At 39.2% G+C, this 26827-nt stretch overlaps 3 protein-coding genes across 3 annotated transcripts; 2 read left to right on the top strand and 1 right to left on the bottom strand.

Annotated features, from left to right (window-relative positions):
- Positions 1–2878: 2878 nt before the first annotated feature.
- LOC136162692 (olfactory receptor 1J21-like) lies at positions 2879–3814 on the top strand. Its single transcript, XM_065927159.1, has one exon. The coding sequence runs from the start codon at positions 2879–2881 to the stop codon at positions 3812–3814; it is 936 nt and encodes a 311-aa protein (XP_065783231.1).
- Positions 3815–9138: 5324 nt separating this feature from the next.
- LOC136162691 (olfactory receptor 1J1-like) lies at positions 9139–15961 on the bottom strand. The gene is made up of 2 exons (XM_065927158.1): positions 15950–15961; positions 9139–10068 (listed from the first exon to the last, which is right to left on the bottom strand). The coding sequence occupies exons 1-2, from the start codon at positions 15959–15961 to the stop codon at positions 9139–9141; spliced, it is 942 nt and encodes a 313-aa protein (XP_065783230.1).
- A 5513-nt stretch (positions 15962–21474) lies between these two features.
- On the top strand, positions 21475–22416 carry LOC136162690 (olfactory receptor 1J2-like). The gene has a single exon (XM_065927157.1). It carries the CDS (start codon positions 21475–21477, stop codon positions 22414–22416), a length of 942 nt encoding a protein of 313 aa, XP_065783229.1.
- Positions 22417–26827: the final 4411 nt, after the last annotated feature.

The following is a 26827-nucleotide window of genomic DNA, read 5'->3' as shown; positions in this document are numbered from 1 at the left end:
CTGTAGTCCATTCCCCAGGGTCCAGTTGTGGTGACAAGACATAAAATCTCTCAATCTTTTGTTCAGAGAACAAGAATATTAAAGTGTTTCTGGTGTTCTTGAAATAACATGGAATCCAGAAACAGGAGACTTTGGTTAACTCATTCAAGCTCCAGTTTGGTTTGTTATAGATTGTGAAACACATTTTCCCCAAAGTCAACTGAGAAAGCAAAAAGCTTTGTGAATCACCAAGTTCCTAAAAGTTGCTTTGTGGATATTATCCATTATTCCTCTGGGGTGAACTCTCCTATTTCCTGCTGTCAACAGACAGTTCTTCCCTCAAGGGAACCAAAAACATTGAAGGAATTATTTCCCATTTGTCTCTAGCCTGGTACTAGCAGTGGGGGTTCCCCTCCCATCCCCAATCTGGTCCTCTCCATTACTCATAAATTTAAAAGCCATTCCCATTGCCCAGGGATTATAAGAAAATGTGTGTTAGCACATCTATCTTATTTGGTTTTGAACTCTTACTTCTCCGCTTTGCAAGGCTTCTTCAATATCCTTAGAGCCTCCACTGTTTCAGTGTACCTTTTGTCTTCTAGAGAGAAATGAAAGAACATTCCCATGCCTTGTAGCTGAAGGTATATGTGCTCACCACCTAAGAGGCAAGAGGAGGAGTAAAATTTATTCAGTACTGTGATGCATATGTTTGTGTGTTTGTGTCCAGTGTGTATTATTGATCCCTCCTGTAGTTCTACCACTTTTCTCACCAGCATATAACAGACAGTTCCATGTAGAATAATTTATCTCAAACTGATCCTCTAGCCAATCTTTGAGAGGATAGGGAAAACTATATCTCTTCTTACTTTTGTCCCTCATTGTTGTCTTTTTGGCTTTTCCTCTAAATTTTATCCTAAATCTGTGATGATCTTCATTTCTGCTATTATGATCCAGGTACAATAAGCAGGTATTCTTTTGTACCTGAACTACTGGAATAGCCTCCTGTTAAAATTCTTGCTAACACTCCTGCCTTGCTATTAATGTAATCTGTCCTCTATCCAGTAGCCAGCATACAACTTAGAATTTTTCATTCGGTCCTTTACTTAAATATCTTCATAGGTGTCTATTGCTCTGAGAATAGAATCAAAGCTTTCAATCACAGCAGAGAAGGTCTTAAACAAGCTGACTCCTGGATAATTCTCCAACCATGTAAGTTTCCTGTGCTTACATTGCTCCTGAATTTTACCTATTCCTCAAACACCATAGTCCTGTACTATCCAACATAACTACAAAGCCTGTTTTTATAAGCTTTATTCAACAGGATTTTTATTATCTAGAACTCATTTTAAAGAACCTGTAAGGACAGACTCCCTTATCACCTCAGTTTGTAATTTAACAGTATCTATCACTATCATGAATTTATACAGCCTCCAATAGCCTTTCTAGGAATTTATCCTACAGATATACAAGCTAATGTGAAAAAGGCATTTGAACAATGTTACTAATGATGTATCATTGGCACTAGTAAAATACTAGAAACAATCTAAATGCCCATAGACAGCTAGTTAGCACTTTTATTGTGATAAACTGATTAGTATTAGCATAGTAATAATTAGCAACACTGAATGTGTAATTCATCTCAGGTAATAATATTAAGTAAATAGGATTTTTTAATGCAGTAAATTGGGGAATATAGAAATTGTAGAGATAACTTGAGTCAAGTTGGGAGAACTGGTAGATAATGTAAACTTCAGTTAACCCCCAGGATGAAAGACAGAGTTCTATTGTGAGATACTTTCTCAGCTCCCAAAGAGAAAGAGAACTTTAGAGTAAATGTGCTTATATAGTATGTGGATTCTATTTTTTAGTCAACAGACCACCATGTTCTCTTTCTCTATTATTTCATGAGCATTCACATGAGCAAATCTAACTGACATGGAGAAGAAAAATGATAATGTTAGCAAAGTGTTAAAAGTGTTAGAATACAACAAGGAAATATCAGTTATGAATCACTGGCATAAAACCTAGGTTAGGACTGTGAAAGTTATTTGGTAAATTATTTTGACCAGATACTTAAAATTAGCTTTTTTTTTTTTTTTTTGGCAGTTCCAGAATATGATTGGAAGAAGTCAAAGCATTTACTGCTGTTTTGAAAACTTGAATAAAATGATCTGGTCAGAACTGAGGAAATAAGTTTGGAATTTAGAAAAGGAAATGGTTTTTTTTCCTCCATGTCTCATGAAAATCTCTCTACAAAAATGATCATAGATTGAAAAAGTTGAGAAATGGGAAAGCATTTTCTTAAGAGAAGAATTGATTATATTACATGGTATGCCACTAGATCTTTTATGTTATTGACAAAGACTCCTCTCTTTAGTGCCTTTGTTTGACATGTTTTCACCAAGTCTCCAAATCCCAATTTCTGGGAGATACAGAGCAGTCCATTGGGTTGTCTCTTCTTGATCCAATCCATGAAACAAAGTATAAACTAAAGTGTGTGATAAGTATGCAGAAGGTTAAGAAAGGCCAACAGACAACTTGTAAAGTCTCTACTGGTATTTCTAATAACTGGTTACTGACATAGCCATGCAACCTAATATGCTATTAATAATCTCAGATTTCTGTTATAAACTCCTGAACTCCTTAGGTTTGAACCTGATTTGATATAATAATAATTCTGATGTTAAATGGTTTCTCCAAAAGAAACAGTGCTGGTTTCTAGGTGGACATTTTTATCCAGACCATCCCTAGTCCATTAGTGGAGCAAAGAGCACGAGTCATTCAGGTTAAGATTCATGTACTGACTTGTTCAAAAGTATGTTTCATTATGTGATAGTCATAATGATTTCTCATTCTTCCAAATTTTCATTTCTTTTTTTCAACTCCAGCAAAAGAGACCATGGGGAGGGAAAATCAGAGCCACTTGTCTGAGTTCCTCCTCCTGGGGCTCCCCATCCGGCCAGAGCAGCAGGGTGTGTTCTCTGCCCTGTTCCTGGGCATGTACCTGACCACAGTGCTGGGCAACCTGCTCATCCTCCTGCTCATCAGGCTGGACCCTCACCTCCACACCCCCATGTACTTCTTCCTCAGCCACTTGGCCTTCACTGATATCACTTTTTCATCAGTCACAACTCCAAAGATGCTCATGAATATGCAGACACAGAGTCAATCCATCTCGTATGCTGGGTGCATTTCTCAGGTGTATTTCTTCTTAATGCTTGGGTGTCTCGACAGCTTTCTTCTCACCTCAATGGCTTACGACAGGTACGTGGCCATCTGTCACCCCCTCCACTACATCACAATTATGAGTCAGAGCCTGTGTTTCCTGTTAGTAATTGTGTCCTGGATCCTATCCTCTGCTAGTGCCATCTTACACACCCTCCTCCTGGCCCGTCTCTCTTTCTGTGGAGACAACCTTCTCCCTCACTTCTTCTGTGACCTCGCCACTTTACTTAAACTGTCCACCTCAGATACCACAGTCAATGAGCTGTTTATCCTCACTGTAGGAGTGGTGGTCGTTACCCTGCCATTTGCATGCATACTGGTCTCTTATGGTTGCATTGGGGCCACCATTCTTAGGGTCCCCTCCACCAAGGGACTCTACAAAGCCTTGTCTACATGTGGGTCCCACCTCTCTGTGGTGGCTCTGTACTATGGAACAATTATTGGACTGTACTTTTTTCCCTCATCTAATTACTCCAATGACAAGGATGTTATTGTGGCCATATTGTACACTCTGATCACTCCCATGCTAAATCCTTTTATCTACAGTCTGAGAAATAAGGATATGAAAGGCACTCTGGGAAATATACTTAGTAGAGGAACATTTTCATAAGGATAACCTTTGTTTCCCTATTAATTGAATCCCATACATACAATGTGAGCATCCTTTCCTCTCTAATTAGTTGTTTCTTAGTGAGTCTCGATGTGGCCTTCTATCTTCAGTCTCTGCTTCAGCTTGGACATAGCTTTCTTCTCTGTTTAATTTTTGGCTCATTATAGAGAGGGAAAGATTTTACAAATATACCTGCACAACTACCATTTCCTTCCCCCCTCCTTTTTTCTGTGGTATCCATTGTTCCACAAATCTTGGAAAAAAATTTTGTAGTCACAACTGTCATTATTTTGGTGAGGGGGTGTGGATAATTTACAGACCTTATGTAACAAGGCATTTCCCCCTTCTCAAGATAAGAAAAATATTATTTCTGGTTGGTTTGAGATTTTACTTTTTAGTTTAATTCCATAATACATTTAAAATTTATCTTTTGACTGACCTTAATTAGAAATCTAGTGTTAATTCTATCTGTAATTTTTTCTCAAAATATTACTATATTTTTACTTTTAAAGCAACCTCCTGTTACATTTTTTAAATCCCTTTCTTTTAAGCTTTCTTTGAAACATTTCTTTTTCTGTGGCTATCTTTTTTTCACAAATATAATTGTATATATTTAGAGTGCACAATGTGAAAATTTGATAAACCAGACAACAATAAATACTCTACGGTATCACTTATATGTGGAAACTTTTAAAATGCTGATTTCACAGGAACAGAGGATAGAATGGTGGTTACCAGGGGCAGGGTGTAGAGAGAAGTGGGTAATGTAGGTCTAATGGTTCAAAGTTTTAGCTTGAAGAAGATTAACTTCTGAGAACCAAGTGTAGTGTGATGGCTAGTTAATAACATGGCATTGCATACTTGTAAGTTTCTGAAGATAGTTCACAAGCATTATCACTACACAATGAAAAGATTAACTAAAGGAGGTGATAGGTGTGTTATTTATCTTAATCTTGGTAATTATTTCACAATATATATGTATTTCAAATCATTATGTTGTATACTTTTGTTTATAATTTCTTACAAAAGAAACACTAATCTGCTTTATTCTCTATGGCTTTTTTGTTTATTTTAAGCATTATATTATTATGAACAATGTAGCAACAAATATTTTTGTGCATTACTTATTGTGTACAAGCAAGAGATTATGTAAATTATATACCCAGAAAAAGAATTATTGGATTGTAGATGTGTATGTTCAACTTAATTATCACTGCTAAATCTTCTGAAATAGTTGTATGAAGAAGTCAGTTTGAAAAGACTACATACTGTAAGATTCCAACTATATAAGATGCTGGGAAAGGCAAACTGTAGTACAGATAGACTTCACATAATCTTGAAACTAATCTTTTGCCATTTTGTATATATTTTAATGCTGTCCATTATTGAAAGCTTGCTACTTTGCTTCTTATGTTCTATCCACGTTTTAATGTTGATGTGATTAAAGTCATTAATGTATCATTTTATGATTTGCATGATTGACTTTAAAGTGCTTCCTTGAGAAAGTCACCTTGAAAATGGCAACCACTGTATTTTACAGACAACAAGAAAGGGATGTGACATCAGAAAAATGTAGGGTCTGAAGAAAGGTGGACTCAGATTTCTTGTCAGCATCATGAATGTGCATAAATAGTAGGAATACCCCAGTGTAATAAATATCCTCTAATACAGTTTATTATAGGTGGGTTCAACATTAGGTGGGTCTACCTTGTACAGGGTAGAGTTGTTTAGCAAACTAGTCTACAACAAGACAGTTGTGGTATGTGGGTTAACTGACTCACAAACATATCACTCTGGTGGAGTCAGGGGGGCTGTGGGTGTGCTGTGACAGGGGTATATAGGAACTCCATGCTTTACACTCAATTTTGCTGTAAACCTAAAACTTTTCTTAAACCGTAAGATCTATAATTTTAAAAAAAGACAGATATGGTGCTGCACTGTCAGTGTCAATGTCTTTCAAACTCAAACATCAATTAATATCAATGGAACACACACAAACACCATATGACTAACAGCTGTTATGTACAAGGCATTGTCCAGAGTCCAGGGAAGGTTCGTGACTTTGGAAAATAGCAGCAACTGAGTGTCTAGAGTAAAACCCATGCCCCTGTACTTGTTAATACAGCACAAGAACCTGAGCTATGTGTCATCAGAATAGAGTAATAGAATATCAGTAGTATATTTCTTGCTAACAATTGAACAGGCTTCAGTTTTTGTAGCCCTTTGGACATCCATGCCTCAGTAGGGTTTTGTTGTAGCATTTGGTAATATATTGTGTGATTTTCAGTGTGGTTTATATGAAATATATCTGAATTTTTAAAAAGCAAAGAAAGGACTCCCCTGACTCATGTACATAAAGATAGTGTGACATTTATGTAAAAATTAAAAACTTTGCCTCTAGTTCTTACTATTTTTTGACTATAAAATACATGTTCCCTGATATGTGGTTAAAATTAAAAACCTTGCCTCTAGTTCTTACTGTTTTTTAGCTATAAAATATGTGTTCCCTGACATGTGTTCCCTGACATGTGGTTCGTGTTCCCTGACAGAGATCGAACCCTGGCCCTGGGCAGTGAGAGTATGGAGCACTAACTACTGGGCAGCCAGGGAATTCCCTGCCTTTAGTTCTTAAAACACATGGAGTTGTTTTTAATGCAGTAGGAAATAAAGATTTAGTTTAATGTTTCTTCATAGTAATAATGAACTTCTCAAATTTAATTTTTAAAGGGTTCATGCTTTCTTCACTACTCTGCAATAGATGTCCCTGACTAAAATTGAAAGTATCAATCTGGCAATTTCATCTCTATACCAAAAAATAGACTCAGATAAATGATGGGTAATTTTGATGCGGAAGTATTCCATAAGGATTTGCTCAGGGGTACTCTTTTGCCCCCTTCTGATGCCTATGTCAGAAGCTTTCTCTATCTCCTTTATACTTTAATAAAACTTTACTACACACACACACACACACAAAGGATTTGCTCAGAAAAGTAGAACAAAGGGGCTTGCTTAGCCAACTATTACAAGAGCTGGAGAATGAAGGTCAAAGGAGTGACCCTTAAAGACTAAAATAGAAACAACTAAAGATTTCAACCTAAAATGTAAAATAGATGGTTTTAAAAGTTTGATGGATAGTAGCTGAAAAATCTCAAAAAATATTGAAAAACTCCCCAAAATGTCTCAACCTGCTGTAGCCATGCAGGCAGCTCTTAGAGGTCCACTGGGAAATTTCTGTGAACTTCACTTATGCCTGTTTCTGCCTGTAATGTAATTACCTCCAGAAAGTAACGCCTTCTCCTTTTCTGCCTTATAAATTTCTCATGAGTTCTTATTAGAAAGCATTAAACTTGAACAATACAGAAAGGAAAAATCTGAAAATGTTTCCAGCATCATTGCTATAAGGAGGGGAAGACTTAGAAGTGGGTGATGATGATGTTAAATTCACAACAGACAATCTAGTAGTGCATAAGGAAAGGTGGGGTTGGGTAGGAGGCTGCAAGTCCTAGTAAGAAGGTAAGGGATGTGTGATTCAAAATCATCCCAAATGAGACCATTTTAGATCAGCTAACCTTGTGTCTCAGCTGGTAAATAATCCACCTGAAATGCGGGAGACCTGGGTTTGATCCCTGGGTTGGGAAGATCTCCTGGAGAAGGGAAAGGCTACCCACTCCAGTATTCTGGCCTGGAAAATTCCATGAACTATACATGTCTCAAAGAGTCGGACACGACTGAGCGACTTTCACTTTCATTTTTCAACCTGCAGCTGGCCACAGAAGCATGAGTGCGACTGGCCATGTCCAGAAAAATCACCATTCTGAACTGAATCAGCCAAGCCTCAACCAATCCTCAGAATTGTAAGTAACATAAACGTTTTCTTCAAAAGAAACATCTTTACAAAAACCTCTCATGCCCACCTCTTAGCACTTTTTAGATCTAACAATCTATATCTTTAGCCTTCCTCTAGCTTGGGAGTCTTAGGAGTTATGAAATTGATTATTGGACATTTCCTATAAACATCTTCACTTTATGTCTAACAACTCACTTTATTACCTGGTGTCTATCAGATCTTGGTTCCTCAGTTGAAATAGCCAGTTTGTTGTCCTGAAACACACTGCCCCCACTACCAGTGATCATCAGAGTGAGCTAGAATGTGTCCGTCTGGATAGTTCTGATTTGTTAAGTCTCAAGTAAAGTGACATCTTCTCAAGGAAGCTTTTCATGTATCCTCTGCCACTAGGCTGAGCTAACTATTCTTCCTCCCCAGGACACAGTGTTCCATATACATGACTATAGTCCTTGGCAATGCCAATGCAGGAGATGCAGACTCGATTCCTGGACTGGGAAGATCCCCTGAAGAAGGAAATGGTAACCCACTCCAGTATTCTTGCCTGGAGAATTCCATCGACAGAAAAGCCTGGCAGGTTACAGTTCATGGGGTTGCAAAGAGTCAGACATGACTGAGCAACTAAACAATAACAAACCACTCTGGAGTCAGACAGCCAAGATTCAATCCTTCTTTTCACTAACTGTGATCCTAAAGTGTTCGCCACCTCTTTGAGCCTAAGTTTCTCAATGTGTCTCTGGGGGTTGCTGTCAGGATTAAAGTAGAAGATTTTATCACATAGCAAATTATTTGACTGGCACCTGAAACAATAGAGGTGACATTTATTTTGTTGTTGATTATCTGCAAGGGTCTTGGGAGAAAGTAAGTGTGGGTTCTATTTCTGAAGGACAAGAGAAGTACATTTATTATGTGGGAAGAGAAAAATTGAATATGTTCTAGAGAATTTTCCTGGTGGTTCCACTGCAGGGGATGTGGGTTCAATCTCTGGTTGGGAAACTTAAAAGATCCCACATGCTTTGCAGTATGGCCAAAAAAAAAGAAATATATTTTTCTTTCCTTGCAAGTTCTAGCAGGACTCGGGGTCTCTGGATGCCTAGGTGTCTGGGAGCAGGAAGAACCATATACTCACCAAAATGGAAAATTCTTTAGAAATTGGGATATGAATGTTCAGGCACATTTTATAAAACTTTAAAATCTGGGGAAGGGCCAGCCCTGAGAGCTTCCATTTAATGGCAGCAGCCAAAGTGACATAGCATCCTCAAAGTATTTTCCAATCCCCATTAGCCAAGAAAAGAACAAATTAAGTTTATAAAGCATATCCCCCCTTATTTTTTTCCCAACAAGTGAGAATACTGTCAATAAAGATTTCTGAGTGACAGCTAAGAAAGGAAGACAAGGGAGCCATATTTTCAATACTTTGTATTTACATGTAATTGAGGAAATAGAATCACAGGGACTGTTTTTAAAGGAAAGGTAAATATCAGTTGGAAGAATATGTTCTCTTGCTCAAGAGTTTTCTCAAGGCCCCTTTCATGTCTTTATTTCTCAGGCTATAAACAAAGGGATTCAACATGGGAGTGACCACCGTGTACATCACTGAAGCAATTATGTTACTGTCATTGGTGCTGTTGGATGATGGGAGAAAATATACACCAATAATTGCCCCATAGTAGAGAGTCACTACTGAGAGATGAGAGCCACATGTGGACAAGGCTTTGCAGATGCCCTTGGCAGAGGGTACCCGAAGGATGGTGGCCCCAATATGGCCGTAAGAAACCAGAATGCATACGAATGGAAGCATAATGGCTGTTAACCCTGCAGTGGAGATAACCAACTGGTTGAGGGAAGTGTCTGAGCAAGACAATTTGAGCAGGGCAGCAAGATCACAGAAGAAGTAGGGGATAATGTTGTCAGCACAGAATGACAGCCGGGCTAGGAGAAGGGTGTGCCAAAGAGCACAAGCACAAGCAATGACCCAGGATCCAAGCACCAGCATGACAGAGACACTCTGGCTCATGATGGTGGTGTAATGCAGAGGGTGGCAGATGGCCACGTACCTGTCATAGGCCATCGAAGTGATCAGGAAGCTGTCCAGATCAGCAAGGAGTATGAAAAAATACGTCTGTGAAAGGCACCCTGCATAGGGGATGGATTTGTGCTTAGTCTGCATGATCATAAGCATTTTAGGGACAGTGACAGAAGAGAAAGTAATATCAGTGAGGGCCAAGTGACTGAGGAAGAAGTACATGGGGGTGTGGAGGCGAGAGTCCAGTCTGATGAGCAGAATGATGAGCAGGTTCCCCACCACCGTGATCAGGTACACACCCAGGAACAAGGCGAAGAACACGCCCTGCTGCTCTGGCTGGATGGGGAGCCCCAGGAGAAGGAACTCAGACACACTGCTCTGGTTCTCTCCATGGTCATCAGCTGGAGGGGGTTAGTAGGGAAAGTTGAAGGGAAAAGGTGAATGTCTTGGGATATTAATGTGATCATCGTGGCAGAGCATGATAAAGATGTTCTTTTGATTTAGGGAAGGTCTTCATCGATCTTTTCTTACATTTGTACCATGTTTTCTGGATAAATGTAGCAAAAGTGTATGTTTCTTTCTCAATCTGGTGTCAGATTCTGCGAATGACAATATTAACAGTTAATTTTTGTTAAATACTATCCTTATTCACTGTTCTTATGGCTTCTGTGGAGTAACTAATGTAATATTCTTCAGAATGGGAGCTAGGTAGATACTATTAATATTATTATTTCCACTTTCCAGATGGGGTACTTGAGGCAGACAGTCTCACAGACCCTGAGGCAAGAAGGGAAGCTGGGATTCGGACCCAAGCATGTTGACTCCAGAATTTGTTCTCTGGAAGCAAAACAAATTATTTGACATCAGAAATCTCTTTGCTCCAGTTTCATCCATCTCATTAGAACTGATTCAAATGAATTCTTTTTAATGGCTGAGTAATATTCCATTGTGTATATGGATGAAACTGGAGCCCATTATACAGAGTGAAGTAAGCCAGAAAGATTAAGACCAATACAGCATACTAACGCATATATATGGAATTTAAAAAGATGGTAACGATAACCCAATATGCAAAACAGAAAAAGAGACACAGATGTACAGAACAGACTTTGGGACTCAGTGGGAGAAGGCGAGGGTGGGATGTTCTGAGAGAATAGCATTGAAACAAGTATACTATCAAGGGTGAAACAGACCACCAGCCCAGGTTGGATTTATGAGACAAGTGCTCAGGGCTGGTGCACTGGGAAGACCCAGAGGGATGGGGTGGGGAGGGAGGCGGGAGGGGGGATCGGGATGGGGAACACATGTAAATCCATGGCTGATTCATGTCAATGTATGGCAAAAACCACTACAATATTGTAAAGTAATTAGCCTCCAACTAATAAAAATAAATGAAAAAATAAATAAATAGGTGAGTAAACAAACAAAAAAAAGAAATCTCTTTGCCTTTCATAATTTTGTGTGTAACAATATGTTTAATTCTGCATCCTCTTCTGTACACCCTTCATGATTACTTCTAATTTGTTCATTGGTTGTAGACCCAGAATTTATCAAAGACAATTAATGCATACACATTGTAAGTTTATTGATCAAATATAAGATGTCACATCCAATTAAACTCATTATGGAGGCCTCTTTAAGAAACTTACATCAAGGATCATTGGAGTGCATGTGTCTTTTTGAATTATGGTTTTCTTAGGGTATATGCCAGTAGTGGGATTGCTGGGTTATATGGTAGTTCTATTTCTAGTTTCTTAAGGAACCTCCATTCCGTAGTGGCTGGATCAATTTACATTCCCACCAACAGTGCAGGAGTGTTCCCTTTTCCCCACATCCTCTCCAGCACTTACCGTTTGTAGATTTTTTGATGAGGGCCATTCTGACCAGTGTGAGATGCAGATATAGAGAACGGACTTGCAAACACAGCAGGAGAAGGAGAGGGTGGTATGAAACAGAGAGTAGCGCTGACATGTACACATTAGCACGTGCAAAATAGACAGCTCGTGGGAAGCTGCTGCCAGCACGGGGAGCTCAGCGTGGAGCTCCGTGATAAGAGACGGAATGGGTGTGGGAGGAGCCTCAGGAGGGAGGGGCTATCTGTATACTTACAGGTGATTCACGTTGTTGTAGAGACGGAATGGGTATGGGAGGAGCCTCAGGAGGGAGGGGTATCCCTATACTTACAGGTGATTCATGCTGTTGTAGAGCAGAAACTAACACAACATTGTAAAGCAACTATCCTCCAATTAAAAAATAATAAATGCATTTCAAAATTCTAGTGTGAAGAAGGAAAGAGATCAGCAATAGGGCTGCCACTGCTGGGGAATTGGGTGAGGAGTGTGCTGTGATGTGGGAAGAATAAACAGTGGTTTGGGAACAACAAGCAGGTTATTAAAAGGTTGGACAAGAAAAAAACCAGAAATTTACATCAGGTCTTGTTCAAGACCCAGGATTAATCCCAATTATTCAGGGGCCCCATGTTATTTATTTGCTATACAGTGTGACAATCAAGTAAGAACACTCTAGAAACCAATAAAACTGTAGCCCATTATACAGAGTGAAGTAAGCCAGAAAGATAAGCACAGTATACTAACGCATATATATGGAATTTAGAAAGATGGTAACGATAACCCTATACGCAAGACAGAAAAAGAGGCACAGATGTATAGAACAGACTTTTGGACTCTATGGGAGAAGGCGAGGGTGGGATGATCTGAGAGAACAGCATTGAAACATGTACATTATCAAGTGTGAAACAGATCACCAGCCCAGGTTGGATGCATGAGACAAGTGTTCGGGGCTGGTGCACTGGGATGACCCAGAGGGATGGGATGGGGAGGGAGGTGGGAGGGGGGTTCAGGATGGGGAACACATGTAAATCCATGGCTGATTCATGTCAATGTATGGCAAAAACCACCACAATATTGTAAAGTAATTAGCCTCCAACTAATAAAAATAAATGAAAAAAAAAAAAAATCTTCTCCAGCCCCATGTTCAAAAGCATCGGTTCTTCAGTGCTCAGCCTTCTTTATGGTCCAACTCTCACATCTGTACATGACTACCAGAAAAAACTATAGCTTTGACTATACAGACCTTTGTTAGTTATATCTCTACTTTATCATACACTGTCTAGGTTTGTCATAGCCTTTCTTCTAAGGAGCAAGTGTCTTTTAATTTTGTGGCTGCAGTCACCATCTGCAGTGATTTTGGAGCCAAAGAAAATAAAGTTTGTCACTGTTTTCAAAAAATAAAAGGAATTCTAATCTTTTTCAGTGTCTCTAAAATAGCCTATGCGATATTTATCTCCTTACCCCAATCAGTATTTATCCAAATTTCTATAAATATTTTTAAAAGAGAAGGTAAGAATTCACTACAACCTATCAAACTTTATTATAAAGCTATACCAGTTACAACAAATGATATACTTTCAGAAGCACAGACCAATAAGGCAGTGGAGGAGAACAGAGAGTCTAGAAACAAAGACGCATTTATAATGAGGACTTGGCCTCACCATCACTCTGTCAACTGGATTCCAAAGGAAACCATGTACCACCACTTCCCCAACCCCAGTTGAGTGAAAGGAACAGTGTAATAACAAACCAACTTAATCCAGTAGCTGAAAATCCATGTCAAATGATGTGATTTCAGAGATTACAGCAAAGGAGCCAATAATGTGGGAATCAGATATCAGATTAGCATATCTATGAATTCTTTACCTTTAAGTCTCCCAGAAACAGATGAAAGATGGTTTGCTACTTAGTCCTAGAGGCAGAAGCTTTTCTGGCCAGATTTCTAGCTCCTCGGACCCAACCCCGACCCCCAAATCTTTATGGAGTGTGGGAAATGAGCAATGCAATACTCTAATATTCTCAAGATTCAGATTTTGGGGGGCAGTTTTTCTTGGGGGACATGCAGAGTTATGCCTGTGCAGTGTGATTTGCAGATCAACATTGAACCTTCTGTATCTCTACCCAGAAATCCACCCTCCACAGGCTGCTGGTACCTAAAATTCTTTCAGCTAGATTTAAAAAAAAAAAAAAAAAAACTTTAAGGTTCCAATTATAGATTAGGTTTAGAAATAAGTAATCCTGGGGGAGAGAGCCATAGGGATTCACTGAGATAGAATGACCGGGAACTGTTCATATTTGGGGGCCAGATTGGGTGACTGAACAAGCGCACTGACCTCTTCAGACAAACTGGGGAAATATAGGAAGAATACGAGTAGAGGCTGGAGACAGAGACCAGTTTCCTGTCTTTCCAGTTCGGCCGGATGACTATGATAGGGCTAGAAGCAGTCACGTTGATTTGGCACTTGATTTGCACCAGGTGATTTTCAAATACTCTTTACTTCTTCCCTAAACTTTTCAACATGGGTATTCAGATCCTCATTAGAGAGGTGAGCATTGAGACTCAGTGATAAAACTTGCCCAGTCTTATAGCACTAGTATATCGTGACCCTGGGATTTGATCCCACATCTACCTGGCTTCAAAGATCATATTCTTCCCACCATTACATGCCCTCATTGCCTATATCCTCAGATAAGACAATACTTGCTGCCTAAGAACATTCAAAAATATCCAGAAGTAAATCAGGAAGTTTGAGAATGAGTGGAAGATTTGTGGTTTCAAGATAAGTGCCTAGATGGTCATGTCAATATACTGATAATAAAATTATATTAACAATCATCTTTCAGCCACATATTTATTGTTCAAATAACATAGGCCAGCTGCTGTGATGTACTTTATATCATATCATATCTAAAAGGACCACAAAAAGGCATCATTCCCACTTAAACAGTTGCACTTACAAGTGTAAATAATTTGCCATAAATCATTAGGCAAGAAAATGATGGCCAGATCATTCTGTTCCATATTTATCTGATTTCAAGCGCGTGTTCCCAGTCACCATGCTGCACTGACTCCAGCAGAGTCAACTGACAAAAAAGAGGCATCTGGATACATGTTCCTCAGTAAAGAGAAAAAGGTGAGATCTGTAAGTCCCCCCAAAGCTTTTGGGTGGATGTACTGCATCAGTCCTTAAATAAATAATCAGAAGTGAATAGAGAGACTAGGAGACCAGCTACTGAATTTACAAAGACAGCTGCCTACAAAATGAGTTTCTCAGAGCTACAGTACAAAAGCAGATCAAACTCTGATCAGTATTTTTCATGGTATACCTAATTTCTATCAATAAGTGAAAGGTTAAAGACAATTATGGTAAACATCTATTGGAAATAACATCATGTGGCTGATAAAATGAATTCATTAAGCTTGTAGTATGATTTTTGAAGGAACATAATAGAAAGCTTCCCAGGTGGCACAGTGGTAAAGAATTCATCTGCCAGTGCAGGAGACACAGGACACTTGGGTTCAATCCCTGGGTTGGGAAGATCCCTTGGAGTAGGAAATGATAACCCACTCCAGTATTCTTGCCTGTAAAATTCCATGGACAGAGGAGTCTGGCAGGGTACAGTCCATGGGGTCACAAAAAGTCAGACATGACTGAGTAACTAAGCACATACATGTTTACGACTATTTGCAAAAACAATACAGATTATATTATTATTATTAAACCTGGAAGGCTTTGTTCTCGGCTTGCATGCATAACAGATATCCATCAAAACTGTGAAAAAAAGAACAATTTAATAAAGGGGAAGGTATAAACTCCAAGGAATTATGGTTATTATGTCTAACTAAGTTATTGAGATGACACAACAAAATTATAAAAGTGCCAAGCACAGTATAATCAGCTTTCAGATTTTGTACCAGACCATTCATTCACATACAAACACGCACACACACACACTACTGAGTGAAATCTATAAATACCACCCTTACCTAGCACAGGAGTGATGAATTCAGATAGTGTGAGCTCAAAGGTATGACATGACTGAAGCAACTTATCATGCAATATGCAAGGGTATGAACTAATTTTTCATTTTCTCTCCAAAACACTTTGATGTGGGGAAAGGAAAAAGTCACACACTCAATCTTGAAGTGGGAGGAGGTACACTCTTCTTTTCACCAGATCCAAGGCAATGACAAAGTTATCCATTTTTAGCAACTAGGTTGGGACCCAGGAGACCAAGGGCACCAATTTCTGAGAAGAAACAATTTGGGAGTGATAAATGCACTTCCCTTAACCAATCCCAGTGGATGTATCTTCGCCAGATACTACAGACAGTCAATTCCTTTGGGAATACAAATGAGGACTTATTATTTCAGATTCATTTAAAGGATGTTTGCATCTAGGAACTCATTTAACCCTCTCAATCATTTTCGAGGTAGATAGTAGCTTTCCCATTTTATTGCAATGTGTATGTTCTCGGTTGCTCAGTCATGTCTGACTCTTTGTGGCCCCATAGACTGTAGTCCACCAGGCTTCTCTGCCCATGAGATTCTCCAGGCAAGAATACTGGAGTGAGTTGCCATTTCCTCCTCCAGGTGATCTTCCCAACCCAGGGATCGAACACATCTCTTGCATCTCCTGCATTGGCAGGCAGATTCTTTACCACCGAGCCACATGGGTAGCCCTTTATTGCAATAAGAGTGGCTCAAAAGCAAACGGCCAAATGAGGATTCAAACCCCAACACGTTAACTTCACATCTAAAGGCCTGTTCCGTTGCACCATGATGCCTCTCTTTTCACAGTGGGCTCTGAATAGTGTGGATTTCTTCCTTCCACATTCAGCCTGGAACTGGGAGGAAAGTTGCTATTAATTCAGTCTTTAACTGGGAGGAAAGTTGCTATTAATACTTGTCCCTGGAGAGTGAAGACATTTAACAAAGAATCATTTGGTTTCTTCTTCTCAGAAATAGAATTTTTTTCTTCTTATAGAAATAATTGAATCCATACAGGGTTTTATTGGGGGAGTCAGTTGTGACAAATAACAGTAGTTGGCACATAATTAGGACTTAAAATATACTCTTTAGCCATAAGTATGAGTGTGAGAAGCTACCAGTGTCAGAAATCTACTCCATTTAGACTGGCAAAAATAAAAACAAAAGAAACAGAATCAAGTGGAGGAGATAGCATTTTACTCAGTATTTTCCAACAGTATTTATTTACTCATTCATAAAAATATTGTGTAACTACTATGTGGCAAGGGTATTGTGGAGGACGCTGAGTAAAGATTTGAAAACACATTTCTTTTCCCTAAAAGAGCTCCCAATCTAGTGAGCAGAAGAGACAAAACAGTGCGTGTCAAGAGTTGTAACAAAGGCAAGTGATGAGAGTTACAGGAGCACAGAGGAAGGATGCCAAATCCAAATGCAAGGAGTCAAGTAAGGTAGGTTTTAGGAAGTTACAGATGAGCAGACCTAAGACTAAAAAACAAGTAAAAGGTGACATGGAAAGTGTAAAGACAGAGCACTTGGAAAAGAGGAAAACAGAGGAAGAGGAAAAGGCATGGAAAAGAGAAAAGGCAAGAAATTCAGGAAACTATTTAGGAAAATTGAAAGACTGAAGTGTACACTTCATCAGGGGAAGAGTTCAGGATGTGGCAAGAGAAATTAGCAGGAATGAATGGTGCAGAACCTTGGAAGTCTTGCTGAATCATTTGCACTTTTCTACTCTTTGCCCTGTACTGAAAAAAGTTTTCCTTAGAATTATAATTAAGAAAATGTCTAATTGTGGTATATTTTTAAAAGATAATAAGTAGTTACAGCTTAATTTCTATCAATAAGGGAGGGGTGAAAGTCACTACAGTATACTCCCATTGGAATATTATGTAACTGTTAAACTGATGTTTATGAAAAGCTTTTATATAGTTTTTGAAATGACATAATAGAAAATTTGTACATAGGCATATTTACAACTATTTGCAAAGATGCAAATTATGATTTTCTTAAAACCTAGAATCATGTGCTCCAAAATGTTAATGTATTTTGTTGAGAGCAGAGACATATGTATTTTAAAAATACTTCCAGCCATAATATTTGTATAATCCTGCCTTTCCTTTATAAGTCTTGAAAATACTAGTTTTGTGAACTTTTGCTGAGTCATGGGAAAGAGAGTGTCCACGAAGAAAAGTCCATGGGTTGACAAACTTTAAGAAAAGGATGGGGACTTCCCTGGTGGTCCAGTGGTTAAGACTCTATCTGCCAATGCAGGGGACACGGGTTCAATCCCTGGTCCAGGAAGATTCCACATGCCATGGGGCAATCAAGTCTGAGAGTTGCAACTACGGAAGCCCAAGTGCTCTAGAGTTCATGCTCTGCAACAAGAGAAGCCACTGCAATGAGAAGTCCGAGCACCACAACTAGGGAGTAGCCCTTGCTCACCACAACTAGAGAAAGCCCATATGCAGCAATGAAGACTCCAAACAGCCAAAAATAAACAAATAAATTTTTTTTTAAAAAAAGAAGAGAAATGCAGGTTGAAAAAAGATCTTCAAAGATTATTTCAAGCTATAAACACTTGTTTGTCCTGTGTACCTCACTCCTAACAATCACTAGTGGCACAACAAATCATTTTCTTCAAAAAGTCAATTTTAAAGAATCTGAAGCTGTTAAATTTTGAGCCAACTTTTCTGGATTGTGTGTATCAACATCCTTCCCCATTTCCAACTTGGTTTCTTTTGTGGGTTATTTTTCATCTCTTTTCTTTCTTTCTTTCCCTCCTTCTTTCATCCTTCCCTTCTTTTCCTCCTTTCTTGAGAATTGTTTTTATTTGATGTAACCAAACCTAAGTTTGTCAAGAAAGGAATAAAACATCTAAAGAAAAAACTGCCTCTTGCCAGTTTGCATTGCATAATGACCACCAGAGAGAGAAAATACAAAATCATTTCCTTTGGGTTATCTGGTGGGAATGGCCCAACAGAAGCCTTATGAGTGGGATTGAGTTCTACCTAAATTCTCAGACACTACTTGGTCATTTGTCTATCTGGACCTCATTGGAACCAGTAACTTTAAAAAAAAATAGCTCTCTGGAGTTTATCTTACACCAAAATGTGAATAAAGCTGGGAAACAGAACCTGAAGCAGAAGGAAGATGGGGGTGCCTGAGATTCTTCCTCCATGGGCTCATTCTGTAAGGTTCCAACACAAACATCCTTCCCATGGGATGGATTTCCTGGAGGAACCAAGGGGGAAACTGGGCAATTAACCCAAGTATGAAGGACACCTTTAAACTGTAAATTACAAGTTTTTTCCCCCATCCCCTGGGGCTCCTTCCTTGACTAGTTATACTCCTCAATTCATGGATGTGGGGCTGGTAGACAGGAGTGAGAGTCTGAGCTTGTAGCTTTTCTTTTTGACCCTCAAGAAATGTTGATGACCTTGGAAGCTGATATTCAGGTCCCCTAAAGACAACCTCATGACATATTTACCCACCTCACACTGGGTCATAAATGCACTTAAGGTCAGTATTGGGGATGGAATGGATTTTTTTTTTCTCAGCAATATATAAGTTAAAATATGGGTATGGGTGAGGAAAAAATCAGAAAGCTGATTTTGGCATGGAAAAGGGAGAGGTAAAAAGAGAAAATAAGAGAGAGTAGGGAGAAGGAATAGAGACTTGGAGTGACAAAGAATGGAGATGCAGAGGCAGAGAGAGTGAGAACTGAGAGAGAAAGTAGGAGAAAATGAAAGAAGAATAAAGTGAAGGTGGGAACAGGAAGAGAGAAAAAGCAAAAAGAGAGAAAAGTGAACCAAGAGATAAAACAGAGATTCAGAGAAGCAGAGTCTTTCAGGAGGAATTCTACTTGCTTTGGGTCCTGACAGAGCCCAGTTGCTGAATGTAGGAGAAGGGATGTTTCTGAGTCAATGTTGTGACTAATGGCAAATGCTTCCAATGAGATAGTAACCTCATGTCCTTACGTCCTAGGTAGGAGTTTGCTCTATGAAGCTATTGTTTTGTGTGTGTGTGTGTGTGGTATACAAGGTGAAAGTTAGGGAAGGACCCAGGGATTTTGTTGCACATTGGTGCCCAAATAACCAAAATATTTTAATATGCCTGAAATCCTCCCATTATTGGTATGACCATTTCTTATTTCCACTCTAACAAATTGCCACAAATTTAGTAACTTAAAAAAACCCACATATTTATTATCTTACAACTCTGAAGGTCTTTGACTTGTTGGCATTTCTCCTGAAGACTCTAAAGGAGAATTGTCTCTGTGCCTTTTCCAGCTTCCAGAAGACACTTGCATTCATTGCTTGTAGCCCCTTCCTCCATCTTCTATGCCAGGAGCATAATGTCTTAAAATCACTCTCTGACAAACTTTTGCTTTCCACGTCTACATTTAAAGACAACTGTGATTACAGCGGGCCCACCAAGATAATCCAGGGTAATCTCATATTAAAGTCAGATGATTAGCAGCCTCAGTTCCACCTGTAGCTTAATTCCTCTCTTGCCATATCCACAGGTTCTGGGTAGTAGAACATGGACATCTTTGCAGGTTACTTTCTGCTTACCATAACCAACTAGCAGGTGTATTAAAAGGCAGGACCATCTAATAACGAGATGAAAGTTTGGGATACAGCTAAAATTTCACTTACTTTGGCATCTTTTGATAATAGTCCTTATTTTTTAAATGAGATGTTATTATGTTGCATAGAGAGGAAAGGGAATGTATTAAAAATTATATACTTTGTATATATAGGGATTCCCTTATAGCTCAGTTGGTAAAGAATCCGCCTGCAATGCAAGAGACCCCGTTCAATTCCTGGGTCAGGAAGATCTGCTGGAGAAGGGATAGGCTACCCACTCCAGTATTCTTGGCCTTCCCTTGTCCGCCTGCAATGCGGGGTACCTGGGTTTGATCCCTGGGTTGGGAAGATCTTCTAGAGAAGGGAAAGGCTACCCACTCCTGTTTTCTGGCCTGGAGAATTCCGTGGGCTATATTTTGTATACTTTGTATATATAAGATGTTACATCATCCCTTAACCTTCTGTGTAGAAAATAAACCATAAATAAATTTGCATGAAATATTTGCTGGGAGTCCGATTGGTCTTTGCTTTCTTAACATGACATAGAATTCCAGAGAATGTACAACCACCAAAGGGGAGGGAGTCTAACTGACATCAAATGGAAATCTGTCTTTCCAGGAAAGTTGGAACAGAGATATCAGCAAGCTTGAGGATGGTGGGGATGAGGAAGAAGAGATTGGAAACATAGGAGACACACACAGATTTCTTAGGGTCTTTAAACCATCTTAAGGTTGTTTCACTTCATCTTAAGATCCATGGGAATCCTTTGAGAATTTTTATACAGGGGAAGTCATATAGGTTTTCAAAAAAGAAATATAGCTTTTTAAAAGAATCTCTCTTTGGCTGCAGGAGCGAGAATGGATTAACATAATCCAGAGTTTCTTAAGGACCCCCTGTGAATTGAAACAAAATACAAAATATGTGTATATGATGAGTGCTCTTTAGCAAATACAATAGTTTTTTTTATCCTTTCATATGAAGAGTATAACTCCCATACAAAATTTAACAGTGGTTGTTGAAGTCAGCTCTTGTAAAGGTTGCTGTGCAGTGGTTGATGGTCCTCATCACAGAGCACTCACGGGGCAGTAAAACGGCTGTGTCATCATGTACTCACCCTCGGCGACACAGATACACGAATGCTATTTTGCTAGTGAATCAAGAAAAAGTGGCTCTCTTTATCAGTCCCTTGCTGATAATTTTTTCTAATTCCCTTATGTGTCAACATATAAGGAGTATATAAGAAATATGTTGTTTCCCACTTCCCAAAATCAGACATATATTTTTTACATGACCGCTAAAATTATTTCAGAGACCTTCATATTCTCAATCATTCTTCATCCACAGCATACAGGAGAGGAGCATGAGAAGGGAGAACCAGAGCAGCGTGTCCGAGTTCCTCCTCCTGGGGCTCCCCATCCGGCCAGAGCAGCAGGGTGCATTCTTTGCCCTGTTCCTGGGAGTGTACCTGACCACGGTGCTGGGCAACCTGCTCATCATCCTGCTCATCAGGCTGGACCCTCACCTCCACACCCCCATGTACTTCTTCCTCAGCCACTTGGCCCTCACTGATATCTCCTTTTCATCTGTCACAGTCCCTAAGATGCTAATAAGCATGCAAACCCAGGACCAATCCATCCCCTATGCAGAGTGCATAGCACAGATGTATTTTTTCATATTTTTTACTGATTTGGACAGCTTCCTTATTACCTCCATGGCATATGACCGCTATGTTGCTGTATGTCGCCCCCTTCACTACACCACCATCATGAGGCAGGAACTGTGTGCATCCCTAGTCGCTGGATCCTGGATCCTGTCTGGTTCCAGCTCCCTTTCTCACACTCTCCTCCTGACCCGATTATCCTTCTGTGCTGACAACACCATCCCCCATTTCTTCTGCGACCTTGGTGCTCTGCTCAAATTGTCCTGCTCAGACATCTTCCTCAATGAGTTGGTCATGTTCACAGTAGGCGTGGTGGTCATTACTCTGCCATTCACATGTATCCTGGTATCTTATGGGTACATCGGGATCACCGTCCTAAGGGTCCCTTCAACCAAGGGAATCTGCAAAGCACTGACCACGTGTGGCTCCCATCTCTCTGTAGTGGCTCTGTACTATGGGTCCATATTTGGGCAGTACCTCTTCCCAACACTGAGCAATTTCATTAACAAGGACATCGTTGTGGCCCTCATGTACACAGTGGTCACACCCATGTTGAACCCCTTTATCTACAGCCTTAGGAACAAGGACATAAAAGGGGCCCTGGGGAAACTCTGCAGTAGAGCAATATTTTTCTTACAGTGACACCCAACTTTTATTTAAATCAGAACCTCATTTTGATTCATCTCTTGTATTTGATTTTCCATTTGAATATAACTCAAAGCTTTAATGTCTCCAAACCCTAAGAAAAATGATGGCATGTTGTACTTACCTGACAAATGTTCATTGACCAGAATTTCATTCCCTTATTAGCAGTACTCTCCTGGTATGGAGTAAAAGGAACCCTCTGCACTGTTGGTAGAAATGTAAGTTGGTTCAGTAACTATGGAAAACAGGATGGAGATTTCCCAAAATTTCCATATGATTTAGCAATCCCACTCCTGGGCATATATCCAAACAAAACTGTAATTCAAAAAGATATGTGCACCCTTATTATTATCATGGCAACACTATTTGCAATAGCCAAGACATAGAAACAACCTAAATGTCCACCAACGTTTAGAGGAAGGGATAAAGAAGATATGGTATATATATACAATGGAATATTACTCAGCCATAAAAAAGAATGAAATAACACCATTAACAGCAACATGAATGGACCTAGAGATTATCAATCATACTTACATGAAGTAACTCAGAAAGAGAAAGACAAATACACATGCTATCACTTATACATGGAATCTAAAATATAACGCAAATGAACTTATTTATGAAACAGAAACGGATTCATGGACATAGAGAACAGATTTGTGGTTGCCAAGGGGAAGAGAAATGGGGGAGGATGGACAGGAGGGTTAGCAGATGTAAACTATTATATATAGAATGGACAAACAGCCATGTCTTATTGTATAGCACAGAGAACTATGTTCAGTACCATATGATAAACCATATAGTAAAAAACATTTTTTAAATGTGTATCTATGTATAACTGAATTACTTTGCTGAACAGCAGGGATTAACACAACATTATAAATCAACTATACTTCAATAAAAATTAAAAAAAAAAAGCAGTGCTCTCTTTCAGAAACAACTTTTGATCAGAAAATGCTAAATTAATTTTATTACTTATTTCTACAACTTGGGGGCATTAATAATACAGAAATATACAGGTCATTTAGTTATCTTTTATTTGAGGAGAATTTTGGAAACCGATATATTTCAGGCCCATAATCTCAGGATTTCGCACCCCGAGAATCTAAAGAATTACCTATATTTTTACACTATACTCTTATGCAGAAAATGCAGGATTTACTTTTTGTCTTTATGGGTCTATTAAATCATAGAATCCAAACTGTCACTTAAATAAAAGGAAATGCATAACTTTCTGCCTGTGGTATAAAATGTTACAGAAACAACTCTGATGATAAGGGAACCTGGAGGAGATGAAGACTGGCCAGGAATTTCCCCTTCGCCAGCACTGTTGACATTGATTAACCCCCAAACACAGTCAGCAATGAAAGCACACTTAGTGCTGGCCTCCTTTGTATGTACAATGAAACGCACTAGATTATTCCAGTGCATAATCTCTGAAAATGTCACTGACTTTTGTTAATATCACTGCAGAGTCAGCACTCTCTATCCTTCCTGGACTTCTTGCTTTCCCAAATAAAGAATGAAAGCAAGGCTTTTCAAACTTTAACATGCCTAAGAATTCCTTAAAAGCTTGTTAAAACAGAGACTCCTGAATCTATCTCCGTGAATTCCAATTCCGTAGTTCTGGGACGAGATCCAAGAATTTGCATTTCTAACAAGCTCCCACATGATGTGGACACTGCAGATTTGTGAACAGTGATTTGAGGATCAGTGAAAAATTAAATGATGAAAGTTGTAGGATGCAGGTTTATAACATCTTCCAAGAATTCTGAGAGAGTGGGTAGAGTGAAACAAGAGAACACTCGGATTATTTGGGGCATAGAGGAATCAGTGGTTCATGGTGATATTTTCAGATTAATTCTAGCTACAGTAAATTCCTTTTTTCAATTTCTAATAGAAGAGGATCTTTCCTGAGCTATCGGATTCTCTTCTCTCTTTCACACACAGTACAGACATATCAGACACTGCTGACTGTATGTTCAATGAAAAAAGCCCAAAGCTTTGAAAAAAAATTGCATTCTATGTTCATTGGTGGCTTCTTGTTTATGTTAAGCTACGTGGAATTTCAGTGTGACTTGCAACTTTGCTAATGTCACTCAAAAACATTTTAATATTTTGTTTTTTAACTTATTTTTCATTTAGAGGAAAATTGCTTTAGAAGTTTGTGTTGGTTTCTGCTGTACAACAGTGCTTATCAGCCATAATTATACATGCATCCCTTCCTTCCCCTCCCCCATTTTAATATTTTAAACTAACAGTTATTTCACATATGCTGCCAAAAACTGTACATCTGTTATACAGAATTAGTTGATTTCAGAGCATCTCTACCTCCACAAAGGGACCTTTGAGTTCTTTTCTAATATTTAATTATTTTTGGCCATGCTGGTTCTTCGTTGCTTTGCGTGGGCTTTCTCCAGTTGCAGCAATCAGGGGCTACTCTCTAGTTGTGGTGTGCAGGTTTCTCACTGCATTGACTTCTCTTGTTGCGAAGTACAGGCTCTATGCACATGGGCTTCAGCAGTTGTGGTTCAGGTGCTTAGTGGCTCAGGAGCTTAGTTGCTCCAGGGCAGGTGGAATCTTCCCGGACTAGGGATCAAACCAGTGTCCCTTGTGTTGGCAGGCAGATGTTTATCCAGTGGACCACCAGGGAAGTCCCACTTGAGTTCTTGACAGGACACTATAAAGGTTTTGTTGTATGATGCTATTCATGTCTAAAAGCCCTCATTTACCTTGCCATGTTTCTTTTTCTTTTTTTTTTTTTTTATTTTATTAGTTGGAGGCTAATTACTTTACAATATTGCAGTGGGTTTTGTCATACATTGACATGAATCAGCCATAGAGTTACACGTATTCCCCATCCCGATCCCCCCTCCCACCTCCCTCTCCACCCGATTCCTCTGGTTCTTTCCAGTGCACCAGGCCCGAGCACTTGTCTCATGCATCTCACCTGGGCTAGTGATCTGTTTCACCATAGATAATATACATGCTGTTCTTTAGAAACATCCCACCCTCACCTTCTCCCACAGAGTTCAAAAGTCTGTTCTGTACTTCTGTGCCTCTTTTTCTGTTTTGCATATAGGGTTATCATTACCATCTTTCTAAATTCCATATATATGTGTTAGTATGCTGTAATGTTCTTTATCTTTCTGGCTTACTTCACTCTGTATAATGGGCTCCAGTTTCATCCATCTCATGAGAACTGATTCAAATGAATTCTTTTTAATGTCTGAGTAATATTCCATGGTGTATATGTACCACAGCTTCCTTATCCATTCGTCTGCTGATGGGCATCTAGGTTGCTTCCATATCCTGGCTGCGATGAACATTGGGGTGCACGTGTCTCTTTCAGATCTGGTTTCCTCGGAGTGTATGCCCAGGAGTGGTATTGCTGGGTCATATGGCAGTTCTATTTCCAGTTTTTTAAGAAATCTCCACACTGTTTTCCATAGTGACTGTACTAGTTTGCATTCCCACCAAGAGTGTAAGAGGATTCCCTTTTCTCCACACCCTCTCCAGCATTTATTGCTTGTAGACTTTTAGATAGCAGCCATCCTGACTGGCGTGTAATGGTACCTCATTGTGGTTTTGATTTGCACTTCTCTAACAATGAGTGATGTTGAGCATCTTTTCATGTGTTTGTTAGCCATCTGTATGTCTTCTTTGGAGAAATGTCTGTTTAGTTCTTTGGCCCATTTTTTGATTGGGTCATTTGTTTTTCTGGAATTGAGCTTCAGGAGTTGCTTGTGTATTTTTGAGATTAATCCTTTGTCTGTTTCTTCATTTGCTATTATTTTCTCCCAATCTGAGGGCTGTCTTTTCACCTTACTTATAGTTTCCTTTGTAGTGCAGAAGCTTTTAAGTTTCATTAGGTCCCATTTGTTTGGTTTTGCTTTTATTTCCAATATTCTGGGAGGTGGGTCATAGAGGATCCTGCTGAGATTTATGTCAGAGAGTGTTTTGCCTATGTTCTCCTCTAGGAGTTTTATAGTTTCTGGTCTTACATTTAGATCTTTAATCCATTTTGAGTTTATTTTTGTGTATGGTGTTAGAAAGTGTTCTAGTTTCATTCTTTTACAAGTGGTTGACCAGTTTTCCCAGCTACCTTGCCATGTTTCTTGACACAGCACAAAGGATAGAATTTGTCTTGAATCCAATATTATGGGCATTGAGGCTACTTTACCCATCTTTTCCTTTTCCCTTTGTGTGTATGTGTCTGCCCTATGTAAAATGCAATATGTTTATCCAATTTTGTACATAAATATAAGACTAATTAGTATGCAACCAGCATCTGGAGTGACATTTAAGGCTAAGGTGAGGTCCCCAACTCTAGTCTGTTTGAGGTATGAAGATGGAAGTCAGAAATTTTGGAAGAAGCTTGATGTTTGATACATATGTAGTATAT

The sequence above is a fragment of the Muntiacus reevesi genome, chromosome 3 (assembly GCF_963930625.1).
Source record: "Muntiacus reevesi chromosome 3, mMunRee1.1, whole genome shotgun sequence".
Lineage (NCBI taxonomy): Eukaryota > Metazoa > Chordata > Mammalia > Artiodactyla > Cervidae > Muntiacus > Muntiacus reevesi.
The sequence above is the reverse complement of the archived record's forward strand: the minus strand, read 5'-3'. Positions and strand labels throughout refer to the sequence as shown.